The sequence below is a fragment of the Mauremys reevesii genome, linkage group 2 (assembly GCF_016161935.1).
Source record: "Mauremys reevesii isolate NIE-2019 linkage group 2, ASM1616193v1, whole genome shotgun sequence".
Classification (NCBI taxonomy): Eukaryota; Metazoa; Chordata; order Testudines; family Geoemydidae; genus Mauremys; species Mauremys reevesii.
The window spans coordinates 206,258,879-206,278,355 of NC_052624.1; the positions used below are offsets into that span (position 1 = coordinate 206,258,879).

The window sequence follows — 19,477 nt, forward strand, 5'->3', positions numbered from 1 at the left end:
ACTGTCTAGCTTCTTGCCCTCTTTGTCTGATGGGGTGGAATGAACTCGGCTACCCATAGGTCATTCCATAACTGCGGACACAAAGAGAGAATTTGGAATGAGGTGGGTACTGGAGAACATGAAACATTCAAAAGTTTTATCAGCCTTTTCAGAAACAGGCCCAGATGCTGGATTAATCCAAATACCCATGTCTGTTTGCAATTAACCATCCAACATGGAAAAGGTCACTTTTGCCCTTTCACCAGATGTGCGATTTTCTGAAATGCCACTGCAGATATGTTGAGAGTGATAGCTATTCTTGCCACCAACTCCTGAAACTGACAAAAGGTTCACTGGAGAAGATGTGAAAAAGAGGCTCCAACATTCTTGTACAGGGAGGTTGAAGAAGTCTGAGCACTGGGATCCAAAGCTAGATTCATAGCGGTGATATCTATGGCTGCATCCAGCTCATATTAAGACAGTTATTTGTGATCCACATGAGAGACTGATCTAGTGGGTCCAGAAGCGGCAATGGGTACAAAGCTTTCAGCACTGATGCCCAGGAAGAGCTTTTTTAATACTGCCCCAAGAAGAAGGATCCTTGTAAAACACTAGAAAATCATTACCTCCCCTGTCTCACCCTATATACAGATAGGTTGGAGGCTAGGGTAAGGGGGACATCATCACAGGCCCCATTATTCACACTGGTACCTTGAAAACATGCCAGTATCCTCAATAAAAATCCAACCAGGAGGGGACTGGGGAACTTGATCTGCATAATCCTCTATCCTGATGGACCCGAGATATTGTTTCATGCTCCAGTCCAAGCCCTACATCTCTTGAATACTTTTGATGTCTCCCAAGGTGGGTGAAAGAGGAGAGCAGTCAACCCATAGATAAAAATCAGAGGGTGGAGTCAAAGACAGATCCAAGAGTGCTTCCTTGGGGAAAGCTGCCCCCAGAGGTCATTTCCTGAATAGCAATCTGGCTAGACCTTTTTGCTCCTGGAGAAGAAAGGACTAGTAGCTGAAGGCCTCTGGGAGACCTGTAAAGAACAGAGTTCCAGAAATCTTGAGTATGCAAGATTTAGTTGTCACAACTGCTTGAATAAGGATCACCTTAAGCCAGTTCTAGTGCACCTTCTTCACCAATAGGGTGAAGAGCTTGCAGATGGAGCATCTAGTGGGCTCATGACCTTCCCTCAAGCAAGCCAGACACCAAGTATGGGCCTCTGAAACCAGCTGGGCAAGAAATACATCTCTTAAGCCCCATTCTTTTTATGACAAGATCCATCATTACATATCTGCAAATTTATGGCAGGCACAAAGAGCCATATAGGGTTTGAGAATTACCTAACATTTCTAACACAAAACTAAAACTACATTACCTTCAGACAGTAAAAACTACTAACTTATGGCATTAAGAAATTAAATTTCTGTAATGCTATTTAAAGACCCAGCTGAGGTTCCTGATTTGTACACTACCGTGGCTGGAAGGAAATAATGTGGTTCAAACACCCCACACACCCCATTATAGATTTCACTCCAGAACGTTTGGTGCTGGAGGATGCAAAGGAGGCACAAACTGCTCCAAGTGATTTCCATTGGTCCAGCTGCACTACCAGAACATTTCCCAATAGTGGAAAATATATAGAAATTCACTCAAACAAGAAATGGAATTTTTGTGCACAGGATCTAGGACAGTTTTATGGAAGAACCCCCCGTCAAGCTTGACAACTTAATACAGAATAGTCCCTGCATTAGTCTTAACTAGATTTGGCAGAATTAGATCTTTTTAAAAATTATTTTGACAGAATTTTTAAATTCTTAAAAATAAACAGATATCTTTTATTTTTTTATCAATTTAAATTTTTGTTGCCAGAAATTATGGGGAGGTTAGACAATGTGGGGAAGAGTCAGACAATTATTTAATGACAGTAGACATTGAGACTGAAAGTTAAAGCATGATAATTGTTAAAACACAAACTGTAAACATCACGTCAAAATATATAAAGTAAATATCCTTAAATCAAACTTGAAAGTTCTCAATCAGAATTTTTTGCCTAAGTATACACTTCTGTTATTATCGATGGAAATATTTTCTCATGTTTGTGTGCGCACAGTGAAATCCATATTTATTGATATTTACCAATAAAAATATAATCCTTCCAAACCCCCTTAAATAAAAAGTTTAGGCCTGGGTATCAGCATAATTTTGGATCCACTTGCTACTCTCCTAACCTTCTTTAATACTGCTATGGAGAGATGCAATGAGCAGTTAGACACTAATCCAAAGCTTACTTAAGTAAATGGAAAATTTCTAAGGGTATTAGATTAGGCCCTTAGTACACAATGGGTATGGACCCCTATGTAGCTTCTTTCACCTGTAAAGTGTCTTCTGTGAACTCAGAAAGGAGATGGGGAGCATTTAGTCCTTAATTTGTTTTATTGCCAATTATATAATCATACTTAGACCAAATATGACAGTTATTCCTCTGCAGAAAGCATTGTAAAACATCTTCACATTGCTGGCAATGCTTAGTTGCCATGAAAAAAATCCTAATATTGCAGTTTGAAAAAAAACCCAAAACAACCAGAAAATCCACAAACCAGACTTAGTCCTACTTGAAAAATCTTTTACTGCATAATTCTAGACATCAGATGGAACCCTGAATTTTGAAGTTGTCTGTGGTCTTCCTGCAATAATGTAATACATATATACTAAATTACTCAATTTTTTTTCTAAATGTAAACTGCACAGTTAATATTAATATTGACATATGCTTAAAGAACTCTATTTGCGGATGGCAGGGTGGGGATGAGGGGAATCCTTTCATACCTGCTTTTTCCAGCCATGTCGTTTTATATTTCCTTTGTTTGGTATTGAAAGCCAACCCTCAATTCTTGACTCTGTTTTAAAACACATGGAAATTAAACAAACAAACAGTCTTAATATATTATAATAGAACAAAATAATATAACAAAGCGCACTTGACTTCATGCGGCAATAGGCAATTACCCAATGGATCAGCAAAGCAGGAATTAAAAGAATAGCTAAACAAAACAAGGATATAAGCATTTATATTTCATGCTTCATCACAAACTAACATTTTATGTCCACACAGCTATTGCAGAAAAAATATCAAGCTGTTTTCCATAAGGCTAATATCTAACACTATATTTTTAAAAAGCCAGACACGATGCTTTGGTTTGAAAAATGTGCTGCAGCTTAAATGGAAGATAATTAAAAGATTCTCAATGTAAATATAATTTAACTTTCAGAGTGGCTATATGAAAATATTTAGCAGAAAGATGCTGCAAGTGAAACAAACCAGAGCCACAATTTACAAAACAGAGAAAGAGCGCACAAGAAAACAAGCAAAGGTACGCAAGTGTTCCATTACTCACAGAAGATAAGAATAGAAGATAAATAAATAAGGAATGCAGGAAGAATCAACTAGACACAAAGAATAAGAGACAAGCATTTTATTTGTTTTTCAAAAGGACAATTTTCTGACGAGTATTTTGATAATGTATTTTCCTACAATATAGTTACTGAAATAACAAATCATTATTTTGAACCGTGATAAAAGAACTAAGGTTTCCCACACTGGCACTTAACATTTTGTTGACACATTTTGGCTATCACTATAGAAAACTCTAGCTATCTAATGTTCTAAATTTATTTCTATTGTTTGGGATGGATTTTAAAAAATATGTATGAAATATGTTGAATATCCATCATGTCATGATGGATATTCAACATGGAAAATCTATTTTATAATTACTTAAGCATAGTTTTATAAAAGGAAAACAAGTAGCATAAAAAGTAGTTTGTTTTTAAAAAAAGTTATCAAAGAACAGTAACATCTATGTATAAATTAATCATTCAGCCATACTAATGAATTTGATTAAAATAAGGCTAACAGCATTTCAATATCCCAAGAACATCAACTAAACAAATTAGTTACAACTTTCTATCTGTATATTTCTCCAACAAACACTACCACTGTAGGGATAATTCTGGAAAGCAGTCAGTGAGATTTAGCCACTGCTGTGAAAATACACCCAAATATTTTTCCAAACAAGGTTCATATATTTTGTTGACTAAAATTAGGAAGAGTGTTGCCACCCTAATCTTCCAAAAAGAAAAATTATTTTGCATGCTTTATTCTAGTGAAATGGTAACATTTCTTGCATTAATGCCTACAATAAAGACAATGTTATGTAATCACTTAAAACTGGGTTAAGTATCAGTCATTGGAATTCTCTTTGATTCTCTTCTCCACACTCTACAAATGTTCTCCAAACCACTTGGAAGAATGCAGAGTCATTAAATCTTGAAATTCAGATAGGCACAAGTGCATGCCAGCATACTCTTTTGCAATCAGAAATTTATTTGCATGTAAAAGCCAAGGAAATTCCCAAATCTCTGCTTCTCACATCTTTAAATATATACACATATATTTTAAAAATCCTCCAAAAAAACCTCTTTGCTCTGACTCAACATTCAATAATTTCCTAGCAGGGAATATATCTCTACAGCAGTCACACTTAAGAAGTTTCTTCTGTTTTGAAATATATTCTTCCTGTGGTATTCCCAATTAAGCAAGAATGAGTATCACTAAAATTGGTGTAATTTCTGAAAATGTAAAAAAAAGTTAGAGGTTCAATCCTCAGCTGCAAAATAGAGTAATAGCTGTCATGAAGATGAATTATAGTGACTGAAGTAGTTCAAAGAAAGGACAAGTAAAGGCTCTTTAAAAAGAATTTGAAAAGTCTGAAAGATCTGCTATTTCCAACTGATCTGAAGAAGAGTGACACTGAGGTTGTGCCCATAAGGACACTGATTGTGAGCAAATTACAAAGGCTTCTGTTTCAGCATGTGGCCTGAGTTCCTTGTCAAAGTAACTAGAGAAAGACTGGGATATTTACCATCTTGCTCTGAATTGGTTGATGTTCTTTTCTGTGCACCCTCTGACACATCTGTTCTAAGTGTGCAAAGTACATTTGTATAGGGAATGGTTTTCAAGCTACAAAGAGGAGGGAGGGATAGCTCAGTGGTTTGAGCATTGGCCTGCTAAACCCAGGGTTGTGAGTGCAATCCTTGAGGAGGCCACTTAGGGATCTGGGGCAAAAATTGGTCCTGCTAGTGAAGGCAGGGGGCTGGACTCAATGACTTTTCAAGGTCCCTTCCACTTCTAGGAGATTGGTATGTCTACAATTATTACCTTTTTTATTATTACCTTTAAAGAAGCACCTTGCAATGAAGATGTGTGCTCTTCAATGTCTGGCTGTAGCAGGGTGGACCCTGCTCCGGGGGTTTTAAGGGGTTTAAAAGTGGCCTAGCAGGGTTTGAGAGCTGCTGCTCCAAAAAGCTGGGCTGATTGAGGAAGTGGCTGCAGCTGGGGGCCACGCCCCAAACTGAGAAGCAGGGCCTTATAAGAAGGCAGGGAAGCCAGAAGCCAGACACTCTTTCTCTGGCAATAGAGAGATATGGGCCTGGCTGCTTAGGGCTTGAGACTAGATACCTGAGTGCAGCAGGGCTGGGGAAGGCTGAGGAGCTGGGGAGCTCCAGCCTAGACAGCCCCAGGCTGCGGCCTAGCAGTGGGCCAATAGGTACTGGGGGTTGCAGGAGGCAACCTAGGGGTAGGCCAAGGCAGCAGGTCCAAACCCAACTTTGCCTGTGATGAGTAGGCTGATACTGCAGTCTGCCCCAGAGTGTGGGGCTAGACAATGACTGGCAGTAGCCAAATACTGAGGCAAGGTAGGGATAGAGGGTGGGGGTTCCCTGAGAGAGAAAGGGGTTGCTGCTAGGGGGTAGCACCCCATGTAAAAGGGCACTGGGTCCAGGGAGGGACATGGGGGCCTACGAACAGGTGGATCACTGGCCTGCAGAGGGTGCTCCAGGGCTGGACTGGCCTAAATACAGAGAGCAACCAGCAGGAGGCGCTGCAGGGCTGAGTCGACCCGTTTACACTGGCTTTTCTAGGAGGCTCAAGATTCCTATCTAATGGGCTCTTGAAGGAGTACACATTTCCTCTCAGAGACACTGGTGGTGTCACATGGGTTTCTTTAGACTTTCATTTATTGTCTTGTTTTAATTTGATTTAACTGATTGCCAGTTAACTTAACCAACACAATTGTTAATGCAGGTCTAGTCACTTCACAAACATTTGATCCAGGACAGAAATATCTGGTGTTATCCTGAAGAAGTAGCTCAGAAAATATGGGATGTCTGGGCCAATGTGGAGTAGTCATCTCATAGTTCTGCTGAGACAGTCTGCCTTCATATTAAGGACACCCTACAGGTGGCTCTGAATGATAGAACATGTTTCTGCCAATCTGAACAGAAACAAGCCTGCCTGGTGCAACCATGTCCCTTTAGTCCTTCCTTGTCAAATGAGGTAGGATATTGTGGTCAACTTTTTTTAATTTTTTTTTTAAACACAAGGATAAGATGTTCCTGTTGAAAGACTACCTGAAAGGGAACGAGTGTAAGGCAGACTGTCCTCAATTTCAGAAAGTTTATGTTGCTTTGCCTTTCTTCCTAGGACCACTGTCCCTAAGCTAACAAGTGCTTCCATCTTCTTAAGTGAATACTGCTCTAGATTCAAACCTGCAGCAGAAAGCCCTTCAAGAATCTCTCTTGATTTGTTGGTTAAAATGAGTATGCTAACCAGCTGAGATACCATCACTTTAAATTCCAGTTCATTTTGTATTCTCATGGGGTATTTTGCTGGGATACATCCTCTCAGTGTTTCATGATCCAGCAACCCTGGGATAGGTACACCAATATGCAAAACCATCAATCCAAGGATATTTAGAAATATTCAGATTGTGGTTTGCCTGCAGTCTCAGATTTTAGAAATTACAGTTTAAAATGTTCAGTTTTTCTTGGGAGAGGTACATAATGTCATTAGCTGAGTCTATCAGAAATTCCCCAGGCAGGAATTTCTGGATTATATTCTAGGACAGTGTTTGGTCACTCTTTTGTTGGTTTATCACAAATACATGTTCATAGAGAGAGTTAGAACAGTTATCTACACAGCCCTCTATGTCCTGAATGAATTGGCATCTCAAATAAATGCAACATCCAGGAACAAAGTGGATCCCTGGGTAGTGAAGTGTGTCAACAATGGTCACTAGCACTTCTATAAAGACTCGGAGGTGGCTGAAAGACTGAATGGCAGTGCTTTTTACTGGTAGGCTACTGAAGCCAGTGTAAACCTCAGAAACATTTGATGGGTGGACCTGACTGGAATATGCAGAAAGGCCTCTGTCAAGTCAACTCTACAGAAGTTAAAAGGTATTCCTGGTTGCATACTGGTAAAGGCTGAAGGCAGGATTTCCCCTTTTGGGGGGCATTTGTTGAGTGCTTTACATAAAAACATAAGAATGCCATATTGGGTCAGACCAATTGTCCATCTAGCCCAGTATCCTATCTTCTGATATCAGATGCTTCAAAGGAAATGAATGGAACAGGGCAATTATTGAGTAGTTTAGTCCCAGTATCTGGCAGTCTGAAGCTAGGAACATGGGGTTGCATCGCTGACAATCTTGGCTAACAGCCATTGATGGACCCACGATCCACGAATTTACCTAATTCTTTTTTTAACTCAGTTATATTTTAACCTTCACAACCTCTCCAGGTTTTGTGGTTCAGTACTGCCACAATTTTATCTTCGTGATTTTATTAACATAAATAAGATGATTCTGAAAGGCTTTAACTCCTTTCTTGTGGGGAATCTGGCGGGGAACGTCCCTGGTTTGGAGTAGATGAAACAAGTGTGTACATGGTTAGAGCTAATTATTGAGTACTTTTGGTAGTTTAGGACTGGATATAATTAGGACTAGATAGTTCAAGATTGCCCTTCCTAGGCAACTTAAGACTTCCAATATGTTGACCAATTTCAGGAAAATGTTATGATTTCAAATAAGAGCTCAGAAATTAGGCAGGCACGTTCAATGGAGATTATTTTCATGTAGGAAATATTGTTGAACATAGGACTTCATGCCAGTTAGTAACATGAGGAAAGCTGCCAGCTGAAGGTCTCCGATCCCTTTTCAATACCTTAGTAAATAGTATGCATTAAGAAGTGCCATGAAGGAATAAAGCTCCTTGAAAAAGACCTGGTTATTACTGACAGTTTTGAAATAACAGGAGAGTTCCTAGAATCTGACACATGGGGAGACGTATTTCTACATGGATAGGATGACTGTAGGAGTCTCCAACCAACAGATTTGGGAGGGGTTTAACATCAAATATACCAATATCCGGAAGATGTTCCTGGAACAAATACAGCAGACGTACACCCTTTAGGTTTTAAAACATCTGACTATTTTACAGTCTGATTTGTGCTAGAAGCCAGACGACTTATTACGCAGTGCAGCAGTTGTGAAGATTTTGACACACCATTATCTGACTAAAAACACATTTTAGAAAAGGTATATAATTTAAAATCAACATTAAAATAAAATAAAAAAAATTAACTAAGGGAAAACATGACACCAATACAGACAAAGGGGAGGGAGGTTACTCTCTAGAAGCATTCACTAATGATTGTTACATACCTGAAATTCAAGATTTCAACCATTTAAAGATGTTTGGAAAAACTGCAGTGTGAAGATCTAGGCAGCGGAAAGTGCATCAATAGGAAAAGAGACATGCCTAAAATGTTTCTTTTACATTACTCATCCATTGAGGTTGTATGGTCATGTGTAAACCAAAATCCCTTGTCTAAAATGCTCTTGATGACATAGGTCCTAGCCGTATTTACAGATATTTAGATTTATTTTGCTGCTGTGTATTCAGATTTTAAAGTCACATAACAAGCATATTTATTACTCATTTCACAAGGAAAATTATATCACTGTATGCAGAAAATAAGCCCATAAGGTAAAGTTATTAGGCATTTTGCAGCACAGCATATTATTTTTTAATGTTGTTCTGTAGCAAAAATAAATCTAGTGTGCTGGCATAACAGAGATTGGGTTATACTCTTGCAGCACCACAAAAAGTAATCAGTATCTGCAACAGCAGTTCTCAAACTGCAGTCCATGAACTATATGCTTATGGTCTGCAAAGAGATGGTTAGTAACATGATGCTCTCTCTCTTTGTTTTCATCTACTGAATAACAACATATAACTAAAAATGCATTAAATATTTTCCTAACATTAACTTTCCAGGGAGGCAATTTTTGTCACTGCCACAGCGATGCTATGTGAACTATAGGGGAGGTGGTCCACAAGGCAATTTTGCATTACAATATGGTCTACACTATGAAAAGATTTGAGATTCCTCATTTACAACACATATCACATCCATTATATTTTCACACAGTGCAGCAACAATAATGACAGCTGTAAAGATGGTCTCTTCCACTGAATGGAAGTGATGGCTCTAACCTGGGAAGACTGATTTCAGATGAAATGAAGACAGTCCTCTGTACAAAGCTAGCCAAGCTATGAAATCCCTACCTGGCCTCCAACATAAAAAGCTAACACTATTATCCTGCATTCAGGACTTCAACAAAAGGATAAATAATTTTATTTTAAAAAACAATAGTTAAAATAATGGAGAGGGGATGCAGAAAAGGTAAGGGAGAAGCCATTTTAAAAGGTGATGGCCAACAATGTCTAAGACTAAGTGTGTATATATAAAAGACAAGTTGTCCAAATGCATAATTCTCTTACCTGTAAGGTTTCCATCAGTTTCATCTGGCTGGAGGCTGGCAACACTGGTAGAGTCCATTCCTTGCTGAAGGTCCAAAAGTTTACTACGCAATTGTTCTATATCACTCTCTTTACTATCCAGCTGCATCTGAAGCTCATTCCTATATGTTGACTCTTCTGCTAGTTGCTGTATTTACATATCCCCAGTAAGCATATGATCCAAAGAGAACATGGAAACAAAATAATAAGGTATTTAAAAACTGAAGAATGAATTACGATAGATTACAAGCTTTCAGTAAATGGATTAATTTGGTAACATTGCTATTCATTTGGAATCTTTTAATATTGTATTACAATAATAGAATTATCTGAATTGGTTTGGGCTTCTGTTTGAAATTAAAATATGCTAATTAAGCAACCCAGCCCAGTTATCAAGGATTTGTGTGAATACATTAAATTAGGAAATAGTCTGATTAATTTCATGAATCAATGTTTTTCTTAAAAATATCACCAAATATTAAATCAAGCCATTTAAAGACTAAATTAGAGCAATAATAATTTCTTTAATTTGTAATAAAGCAAACTAAAGACCACATAAGGGGAATTTTATACTAGAAAATACCAATTTACATCTGTAAACTATTGCCAATTGTTTTGCAAAAAACCAAACTATTATTTATATCTCTTTTTCCACTGTTCAGTCAGTCAAATGCATGGCATCAGATTTGTTCCGTGGCAACTGTCACAATGAAATAGGTCTATAAAGTAAATTCTGCTGTATTAGAAAAAGTAATCAGTGTTTGGACAGGAAAAAATATGCCTTCTAGTACATATATCTGGTTCATATCTGTTACTTTTAAGGAAGATAATGTCTGCACTATCTTTCCCTTTGGACTGGATAACAGACTACCACGAAAAAGGAAAAGGTTTTACCGCTTGCATTTCATTAAGCTCCTTCTGGTACTTCACTACCATCTGATTATATTTCTCTTTTTCTTGATTAAGCTCCAGTTGTAGCTTTCGGTTTTCCTTTTCTTTTTTCCTCAAATCTTGTACATTAGCTTTCTTTCTGTCTATTTTAAAATCTTTCCGATTCATTATCTCAGCCAATTTGTTCACAGCCTGTACAAAAAAACACATGAATTACGAGAGATGCTATATACATAAGTTTTTTATAAAGAACACAGAAGTTTCTCTTGGGTTACAGAAGTCCATGTTATATATCAGCATTACATCATATTAAAGACATGCATATAGAACTCCTTGCCTTTCTATCCCCTTGTTACTGCAGCTGTTAAACTGACTGCTAAAATACATACATTTCAGTAAGAAAAAGTAGAAATAAGAGAGAAGTAAAATGTAACATTTCCAATTTTGGAATAGATTTTTTAAAAAATGAGCTGAGACCATGTTTAAAAAAGGGTAGATTTCCCAGAACATAGTTAATTATAGAAGTGAATGCACTGGCTACAAAAAAGCTCCTATGAACATGTTGTCATCTGTGGGTCTGATCCTGCAAACCCTTACTGTCTTGAACATTCCTTAATCAAGTGAAAAGTTTACAGGATCAGAACCTATGCTTTTAGCTATATATTACACTAATACAAAGTTAAGATTTATAGATCATCACTAATACAAATTTCATCTAGCTATAGTACTGAGAAGTAATCACACAGAGTAATTCATTAAAATTTGACAGCTATTTTTCTGGTATGCCACAATGAAGTCAACGTGCTCATATTAAAATGTCTAAAAATTAATACCTGTGTTTTAAGAGTTCTTTCAGTCTGAAGATTCTTCTCATAATGCATTCTAATATTGTTGATTTCCTCTTCTTTCGTCAATTTAAATTCTGTTAAAAAATACCATTAAACTTTTTAACATCTACATTTTATGGCAAGAAATTTTTTAAAGGTCATTCATTTCTCCATAGTATGTGGGTTTTTTCCATCTTACTATTCTTTGACTTTGCATACAAACACAGACATTTTGTAACCATAAAGACCATTTATTTAATGATACTGGGATATCATAAATATCTCACCACACAATATTTTAGATAGACAGATAGTGCAAGGGTAAAAAGCATATATCTAAAATATTGCTTCTAACATACTGTTATAGCATTTCTGACCACTACTGTACACTGAGCAGAAGTTTTCAGAGAACTGTCCACAGTGACTCCAAGATCTTTCTTGGGTGATAACAGTTAATTTAGAACTCATCAGTGTAAATGTATAGTTGGAATTATTTTTTCCAATATGCATTACTTTTCATTTATCAATGTTGAATTTCATCTGCTATTTTGTTGCCTAGTGATACCGTTTTGTGATATCCTTCCAAAGTCTGCTTTGGACTTAACTATCTTGAATAACTCTCTATCATTTGCAAACTTTGCCACTTCACTGTTCATCCCCTTTTCCAGATCATTTATGAATATGCTGAACAGCACAGATCCCAGTACAGATACTTGTGGGGACAATGCTGTTCACCTCTCCCCGTTGTGAAAACTGAGCATTTAGCCATACCCTTTGTTTCCTATTTTCCAACCAGTTACTGATCCATGAAAGGACCTTCCATCTGATCCCATGACTACTTCAGAGCCTTTGGTGAGGAATCGTAAAGGCTTTCTGAAAATCCAAATATACTATATCAACTGGATCATAATTCTCCATAGGCTTGTTGATTCCTCTCAGAGAATTCTAATAGACTGGTGATGCATGACTTCCCTTTACAAAAGCTGTGTTGACTCTTCCCCGGCAAATCATGTTTATCTACATGTCTGCTAATTCTGTTCTTTACGTAGTTTGTACCAATGCGCCTGGTACTGAAGTTATGCTCGCTATCCTTTAAATGCCAGGATCTCCTCTGAAGCCCTTTTTAAAAATTGGTGTTACATTAGCTACCTTCCAGTCCTCTGATTCAAAGTTAGGTTACATACTACAGTTAGTAGTTCTGCAATTTCATATCAGAGTTCCTTCAGAACTCTTGGATGAATACTATCTGGTCCTGGTGACTTATCACTGTTTAGTTTTTCAATTTGGTCTAAAACCTCTTCTATTAACACCTCAATTTGGGACACTACTTCAGATGTCACCCAAAAAGAATAGCTCTGATATGGATATCTTCCCCCACAGTCTCTGCAGTGAAGACCGATGCAAATAATTCATTAAAGCCATTGTAGAAAAGCTTGTCTTCGTCAAGTGCTCCTTTAACACCTTTAGTAAAATCCAATATAGCTCCAATTAATTTTATCTTCTGCATAGGGATCAGTACTGGCATTTCTTTCCTAACAACCAAAGGATCTGATGAATATTGTTCCTCTACCTCTGCTATAATCTCCCACAAACTAATCAATAGTCCAAGTATGGACATACTTGGATCCCCATTTTTCTGAGGTAAGCTGTTACAACAATTAGACACTTTGCAAATAGTCTGGAAGTGGCTGATAGGCTGAATGGTAATTGCCAACCACAAACATCAAATATCTGTGGAATGGGTGGATTGTGATAAGGGAATGTGTCCTGAAGATCGAGAGCTGTGTACCAGTCAGTCATTTTGGCAGTGTACCAGTCAGTCTAGGGATGCAACGATAGTGGCTAGGGATACCATTCTGAACTTGATCTTCCTGAGGTAAGTGTTCACTCTTCTGAGTTCTAGGGCAGATGAGGGCGTACCTCAAGTAAAACACCCTCCCTTTGAGGTGAACCAGGACCTCTATTGTGCCAAGAGCTAGAAGTGATTGGACATCTTGGTCTAACAAGCTCTTCTGAGGGGGTCCCTGAATAAGAACAGGGAAGGTGGGAAATGTTGAGTATGGACTGAAATTAAATCTCATATCCCACTCCAATGATTTCCAAAACCCATCCATCCCTTGTGATATTAGTCTAGAAATAGTGGAAATGAGACAGGTGGTCCCCAAAGGGAGGAGAGGGGATAGCTAGATCCATAATAACTTGTAAAATATTCCTGGGTGAGCAATCAAATTTACAGTCTCAATAATGAAGACAGGTGAGATTAAGTCCCTACTGATTATACAAATTTTCTTCCACAAACTTCTATTTCCTTTGAGCATCCATTTGTCAGTACTGATAGTAAGCAGGCTGCATGTGGTAAGCTTGTGGTCTCAAATGCTTATGTTTGGGAGCGGGCGTATATACCCTCAATGACCTGAGGGTTGCTCTTAAATGGAAATATACCTGACCTTGGATCAGAAGCAGAAAATGCACTGCTGAAGCTTCTGTTGGCTGCCAAACCACCTGAAGGACACAAGAGGCTCTGATGCGTCTCCCTACCAGTGTGAAGCTCACCTCTCAACCTTCAAATCTGCTAGTATGTGACACCAGCAAACAAAATGTGGGACAAATGATTGAAATATGAAACATTATTCTGGTGATTCAAAGTATAATGTACAGATTATTGTGGTCTTGACTGTGACTGCAGTGACCCTGCATACCTCTCTGCTAATGTGTTTTAAAAATGAGAGGGAGAGATGAGTGTGCAGCAACTCACACTTGATTGTATTCTAGGTTTAGAACCTTAGCCAACAAGAAGGGTAGCAAAGAGCATGGAAATATAAACAACATACTAGAGGTGTGATTTAAAGTCAAGGTATACTTTCCAGCTCAGGGAATTTGCAAACCTGCCAAAAGTAATGATTTTGGAATGCTTATTATACTCTCTGTAATAAACCTATTTTTCATCCAACCACGATGAAAAATTCAAACACTCAAAGAAGCTTACATTTTAGGTTTTGATTTTTGCCATTTTTATATTTTTACAAAACAAAGGTTTAAAAGTCTTGTCAAAACAAAAACTCAAATGCAGCCTTAACTATGGTGTCATGACCAGCTCTGGCAAAAACAAAACAAAAAATTCATACTATACTTTTCAAAACTCCATGGAAATTTAAGTGCCATCATGAAGATTAGTAGACATGGAATATGAAGAAGGTTTGTTTATTTCTAGTCTGTGATTGATTGATATTCTTTCCTCATATCATGTTTAACAACATATTCTGATATAATATTAAGCTAAATGCACTAAGCTTATTATTTTGTATACTTTGCAATCATAAATTATTCTTTACATGAGAGGGTGGGATTTGCAATCTCTCTGTGTACAAATGAAATGGGCTTTGGCCCACAAAACTAGCAGATTCTAGCAAGTCTGATAACTTTTCACTAGCTCATGGCAGTATGGGCTCCCTCAACAGCTGTGTCCACCTGAAATCCCTAGGAGCAGAAAAGGGATCGCATGTCCCCCATCACATGGGAGGGAGGAAGTAATTAATTTCATGTGACAGCATGCAAAAGACTGTAAGGTCCTTAATACTAAAGGAAAAAATTGCCAAAACTGGTTTTCAAGTCTGCAACAGCAAACACATATTTCTCTGTAATCAGTTCTGCACCATCATAATTTAAAACTCAAAACATCCCATACCTTCCTCCTGTTTCTTATTTTTTTCAATGAGCTCTGCATTTTCTTTTGTTAGAAACTCAACATCATTGGTTAATGTATTATTTGTTTCTTCCAGCTAAATGAAAACAAACAAATTTTAAAACAAAGCATTTGCTATACATCCTACTCATATTCTAAACTGCATTTAATGTAATATCAATAATAGTATTCCACACAGAATTACCATTCTTAGATTACATACTTACTCATCTGTTCGTACTTCAAAACTGTACATAAAATTCTAGATATTTTACTTCTGATCCCTCTTTCTTTCACAAAGACACTGGAGTATACAACTATCTCTAAGAAAAGGACTAGGTCTACTTTTATGATCCATGCAGTGTTGAGCACATTTTCAGCATGCAATAAATAATAACCAACAGAATTTAAGGAATTAAGCAGAACTTCAGTGTTACTTGGTACAGCAGCTTTCAGTAAATTTTAAGGAACTTCTGTGTAAACGATAACAAGTAGCTACCTACAATTGAATTCAGAGAATCAGTTGCTAGTTACGAAATTCCAAGATTTCAGGCTTTCCAGAATTATTTAATATCACTCTCAATCCATGGAATTTACATTTGAGTAGTGTTGTATATCATGGAAAAGAGACAGGCACATATAGGTAAAAAGAAAAGATTTGTTTTTTGTCTAATGGTGCACACAGGATTTGTGAAATGAACTGTAGGAGGAAATTAATATAATTTGTCCATATTAGCTCCCAATCAGGATCATTTTGCTGGATGCTATACAAACATATTAAAAGACAAAAAGACTACAGTTGTGTTCGGTAAGGAAGTTTTGTTTGAAACCTACAGAAATACACTGAATGACTGTGTGTTAAGTTATGTAAACAACAATATCTGAAATTGACAATTTATGAGTAGGAAGTCCCTACTTAGATTCACATTGATGAAGTTATTTAAAATAGTCTAAAATTAAAATGGGGCATTCTTAAAAGTGAGAGGTTATTTCATGGGGCTACTGCACATGTAACATTACTGCAATAAATGTTACTTCAAATAATTTAATGTGGGGAAAGCGCATAATAGCATGCAAGAAAAACAATGCATTTTGGTTGTCAGGCGAAAAGTTTTACTGCGGGCTTATGTGAGGCAGTATCTGAGCGCTTCTGCATGCAGGAGGCCAAAGTAGAAGAACACAGTTTAAAAATATTATAAAATAGAAATATTACACTGCAAATTAATAGGGTTTGGTTAATACATTACTGCAAATTTTTACACACACACACACTTTTAGATATAGTTTTAATGTTTGTTGTTTTTTTGACAATAAAGCCACTTTTTATAGTTTAAATAACTTACCCGGCTTACAATGTTGTCCTTATCAGTAATTTCTTGTCTATTTCTTGACGCTGCTTTCTTGCTCTCCTGAGTCAACTCAAAATACTGTTCTTCCAGGAGACCTCGGGCCAACTGCTCTGATTCAGCTTTGGTTTCAGCCAGATCCAACTGTGCAGCAAGAGTTTCTCTATAACAGAATGTTAAGATCTTATGTTTCCTATGAAAAATACTTAACATTTGCAGGGAGAACAAACAAGCCTAGCCTGTACTTTTCAGTGCATCATTTTTTTAAAAAACATTCCCTTTAAAGGATTGAGGGAAGCAAATAGCTCTACATTAAAAAGGTAGATGACACCTATGTAATGCACTTCAAAAGACATAGGTCCTGTCCATACCAGCACTTGATATGTTTGAAACCTTTTTCAACCATGGTTATTGCATAATAGTTGTTACATGTCTAGCATTCACAGTTAATGGAGTTAAAGACTGCTCAGATATCATGCTCTATACTGCTCGGGTAGCACAATTTTTTGCAACAGTGTTGTGTCTAAGGGTCCACCTGCACTACAAATGCAGCCATACTGGGAGGTTAAAACACAGTTGGCCCCTGTAAGCTAGGGTCCCTTTGGTGCCAACTGGTAGAGGGCACAGTGGGTGCATATGATTTTACAGGGATCCCCTGCATCAGATATATGCATATAATAGCTCACCGAAGAGTGGCATGCAAAATCTCTCCCAAGAGCTAGAAGCCCACTGGTTGCCATAATCACTGCGAAATGTATGTACACATGGTATACTAAAAATTATGTTGTTAAGGTTTTGGAGTTATGGCAGGTCACCAGAAGGTGACACACCATGAAGATGTTCCTTTCAGGTAGGAGGTAACTGACACCAATCTCCATGTCTGGCCATTTCTTTATTATATGCCTACTATACGCATATTGGACCAGTGTGAATGGAGTGATTGCAAAATCTACAAGTGAGGAAATCTACAAGAATGAGGGGTATCCTCTTTATGAATAAAGACAAAATATTTGTCTAGTATACCTTGGAGTACAAATGAATACATTGAATCCTTCCATCTAGAAGGCAAATTGACAGCATGCTTGTCTCATGAAAGGTGCATCACAGCCAGCCTGGCTGTAAAGCACTCCAAGGATTTTGAGTGAGCAATACTCTAAAATTTAAGGAGATACTCTAATGTCTTAAGTCTAGGCTCTTGAATGTGTGTTATGAATTTATTTTATATGTAACTATTTTGTTTCCAATACTTCTAATTGCTATTACTTGAATCTCTAGGCTTTGTTAAATAAACTTAGATATATTTACAGTGAAATCAAGAATTAGTGCTGAGCAGTGATCCAAGATGGAACTTGTAAGCTGGGGTGTAGTGAAAAAATTATCTAAGTTATTTCTTTGGAAGCAGTGAATCTGAGGAAACTGTGAGAGTGTCCAGCAGACAAGGGGCTAGATACTTCAGGGAGACATTTGGAGAGTTCGAGGGCTGAGAGTGTGCTAATCGGTAACCTATAGTGTGCCACTGGGGCCTGCAGGGCCTAGAGAGCAGTGTTTGTGTTGCCCATGACCAGTGGAGTTAGGGAGCTGACCCACAGCTGGCACAGTACAAGGATTTCTCATGTGAAGGGAAGGTAGGACAGAGAGCCCCTAGTGTAGACAGGCCACAATCAGACAGAATCAGTTTGGAATAGCTCATGTATAGATCTAATTAAAAATGTTTGACATATATTATGCTGAAGGGGTGTGGGAATAAAAAGCCCCCATAAGACGACAAAAAAATAAATGGGAATGGGAAAGGGAGAGAGGAAACACCAAAAGGGCTAAAGAGTGTGTCTCTTCCCTTCTCCCCACCTTGGGGAATTGAGACTCTCCTACATTTTCTTGCTCAGGGCTGTGACTGGCTGATATTCTCTCCTTATAGCATATTTAACAACATGGTGTCTTCTCTCTCCTACCTTTCTTTCTTCCCAAATCCACAGTGAACATTGTTTTTAAACATGCTCTCATTTACTCTTAAGACTTGTCTGCAATACTGATGTAGACCAATGACAATGCTTGTCAAGTACCACAAGTTCTGTACTATACACAGGCACAAAACCACCATTTTTTGAATAAAGATTATGAAATGGACAGGCCTAATTCTGCATAGCTAGAAGAACAAATTACTGAATGGGAAACAGTTTTAAGTAACAGTCTTTCATAAGTTTTGAAAGACTGTAAACTGTATATCCTTTAATTATTTGAAACGGTCCACAAAATTGGATAAACTTAATTGGTTTGGTTGTAGTTAGATCTGCACATTTAAAATGAGATTTCAAATGAAATATTATCTTCATTAAAATTCTTTGTCTGGAAACCGTTCATTGGCTCAAAAACTACATGCAATTACCAGGCTAACAACATTTTTGAAGGAGGGGCATGAGCCTTATAAATAAAATTATGACTACAACAAAACAAACAATTTTTCAAAATGTCAGACATTTCTAAACTCTCGGGACAAATAATCTCTCTCCCAAAAGCCCAAACCTAGCCCAAGAAAATAAACATAAACCCTGACTCCATTCTTAATCATCCATCAATATAAGTAACATCCTATGTATTCACCATATTACAAGACCTGTTATACTTTTTATAAGTAGTCATTTCTCAGCATTACTACAGGAAAAAATTTTTTTTATCCTGGATTCAGGGCTTCAAAATTGATACCAAACTACTGTATAAGGCAGGGGTCCGGCAACCTTTAAGAAGTGCTGTGCCGAGTCTTCATTTATTCACTCTCATTTAAGGTCTCGTGTGCCAGTAATACATTTTAATGTTTTTAGAATGTCTCTTTCTATAAGTCTATAATATATAACTAAACTATTGTTGTATGTAAAGTAAATAAGGTTTTTAAAATGTTCAAGAAGCTTCATTTAAAATTAAATTAAAATGCAGAGCCCCCCAGATCAGTGGCCAGGACCCGGACAGTGCGAGTGTCACTGAAAATCAGCTTGTGTGCTGCCTTCGGCACCTGTGCCATAGGTTGCCTACCCCTGGTATAAGGT

General features: G+C 37.4%; 1 protein-coding gene across 4 annotated transcripts in view; it reads right to left on the reverse strand.

The window, feature by feature from the left end:
- Nucleotides 1–19,477, reverse strand: part of ROCK1 (Rho associated coiled-coil containing protein kinase 1) — a 264,492-nt gene that overhangs the window by 23,167 nt on the left and 221,848 nt on the right. For all 4 annotated transcript variants that reach the window (XM_039522157.1, XM_039522158.1, XM_039522155.1 and 1 more), the window contains 6 exons: nt 16,437–16,602; nt 15,097–15,190; nt 11,418–11,506; nt 10,588–10,776; nt 9,676–9,841; nt 2,818–2,888 (listed from right to left, as the gene is read on the reverse strand). In XM_039522157.1, the coding sequence (XP_039378091.1) occupies nt 2,818–2,888; nt 9,676–9,841; nt 10,588–10,776; nt 11,418–11,506; nt 15,097–15,190; nt 16,437–16,602 (775 nt within the window). The remainder of the gene's footprint in view (nt 1–2,817; nt 2,889–9,675; nt 9,842–10,587; nt 10,777–11,417; nt 11,507–15,096; nt 15,191–16,436; nt 16,603–19,477) is intronic.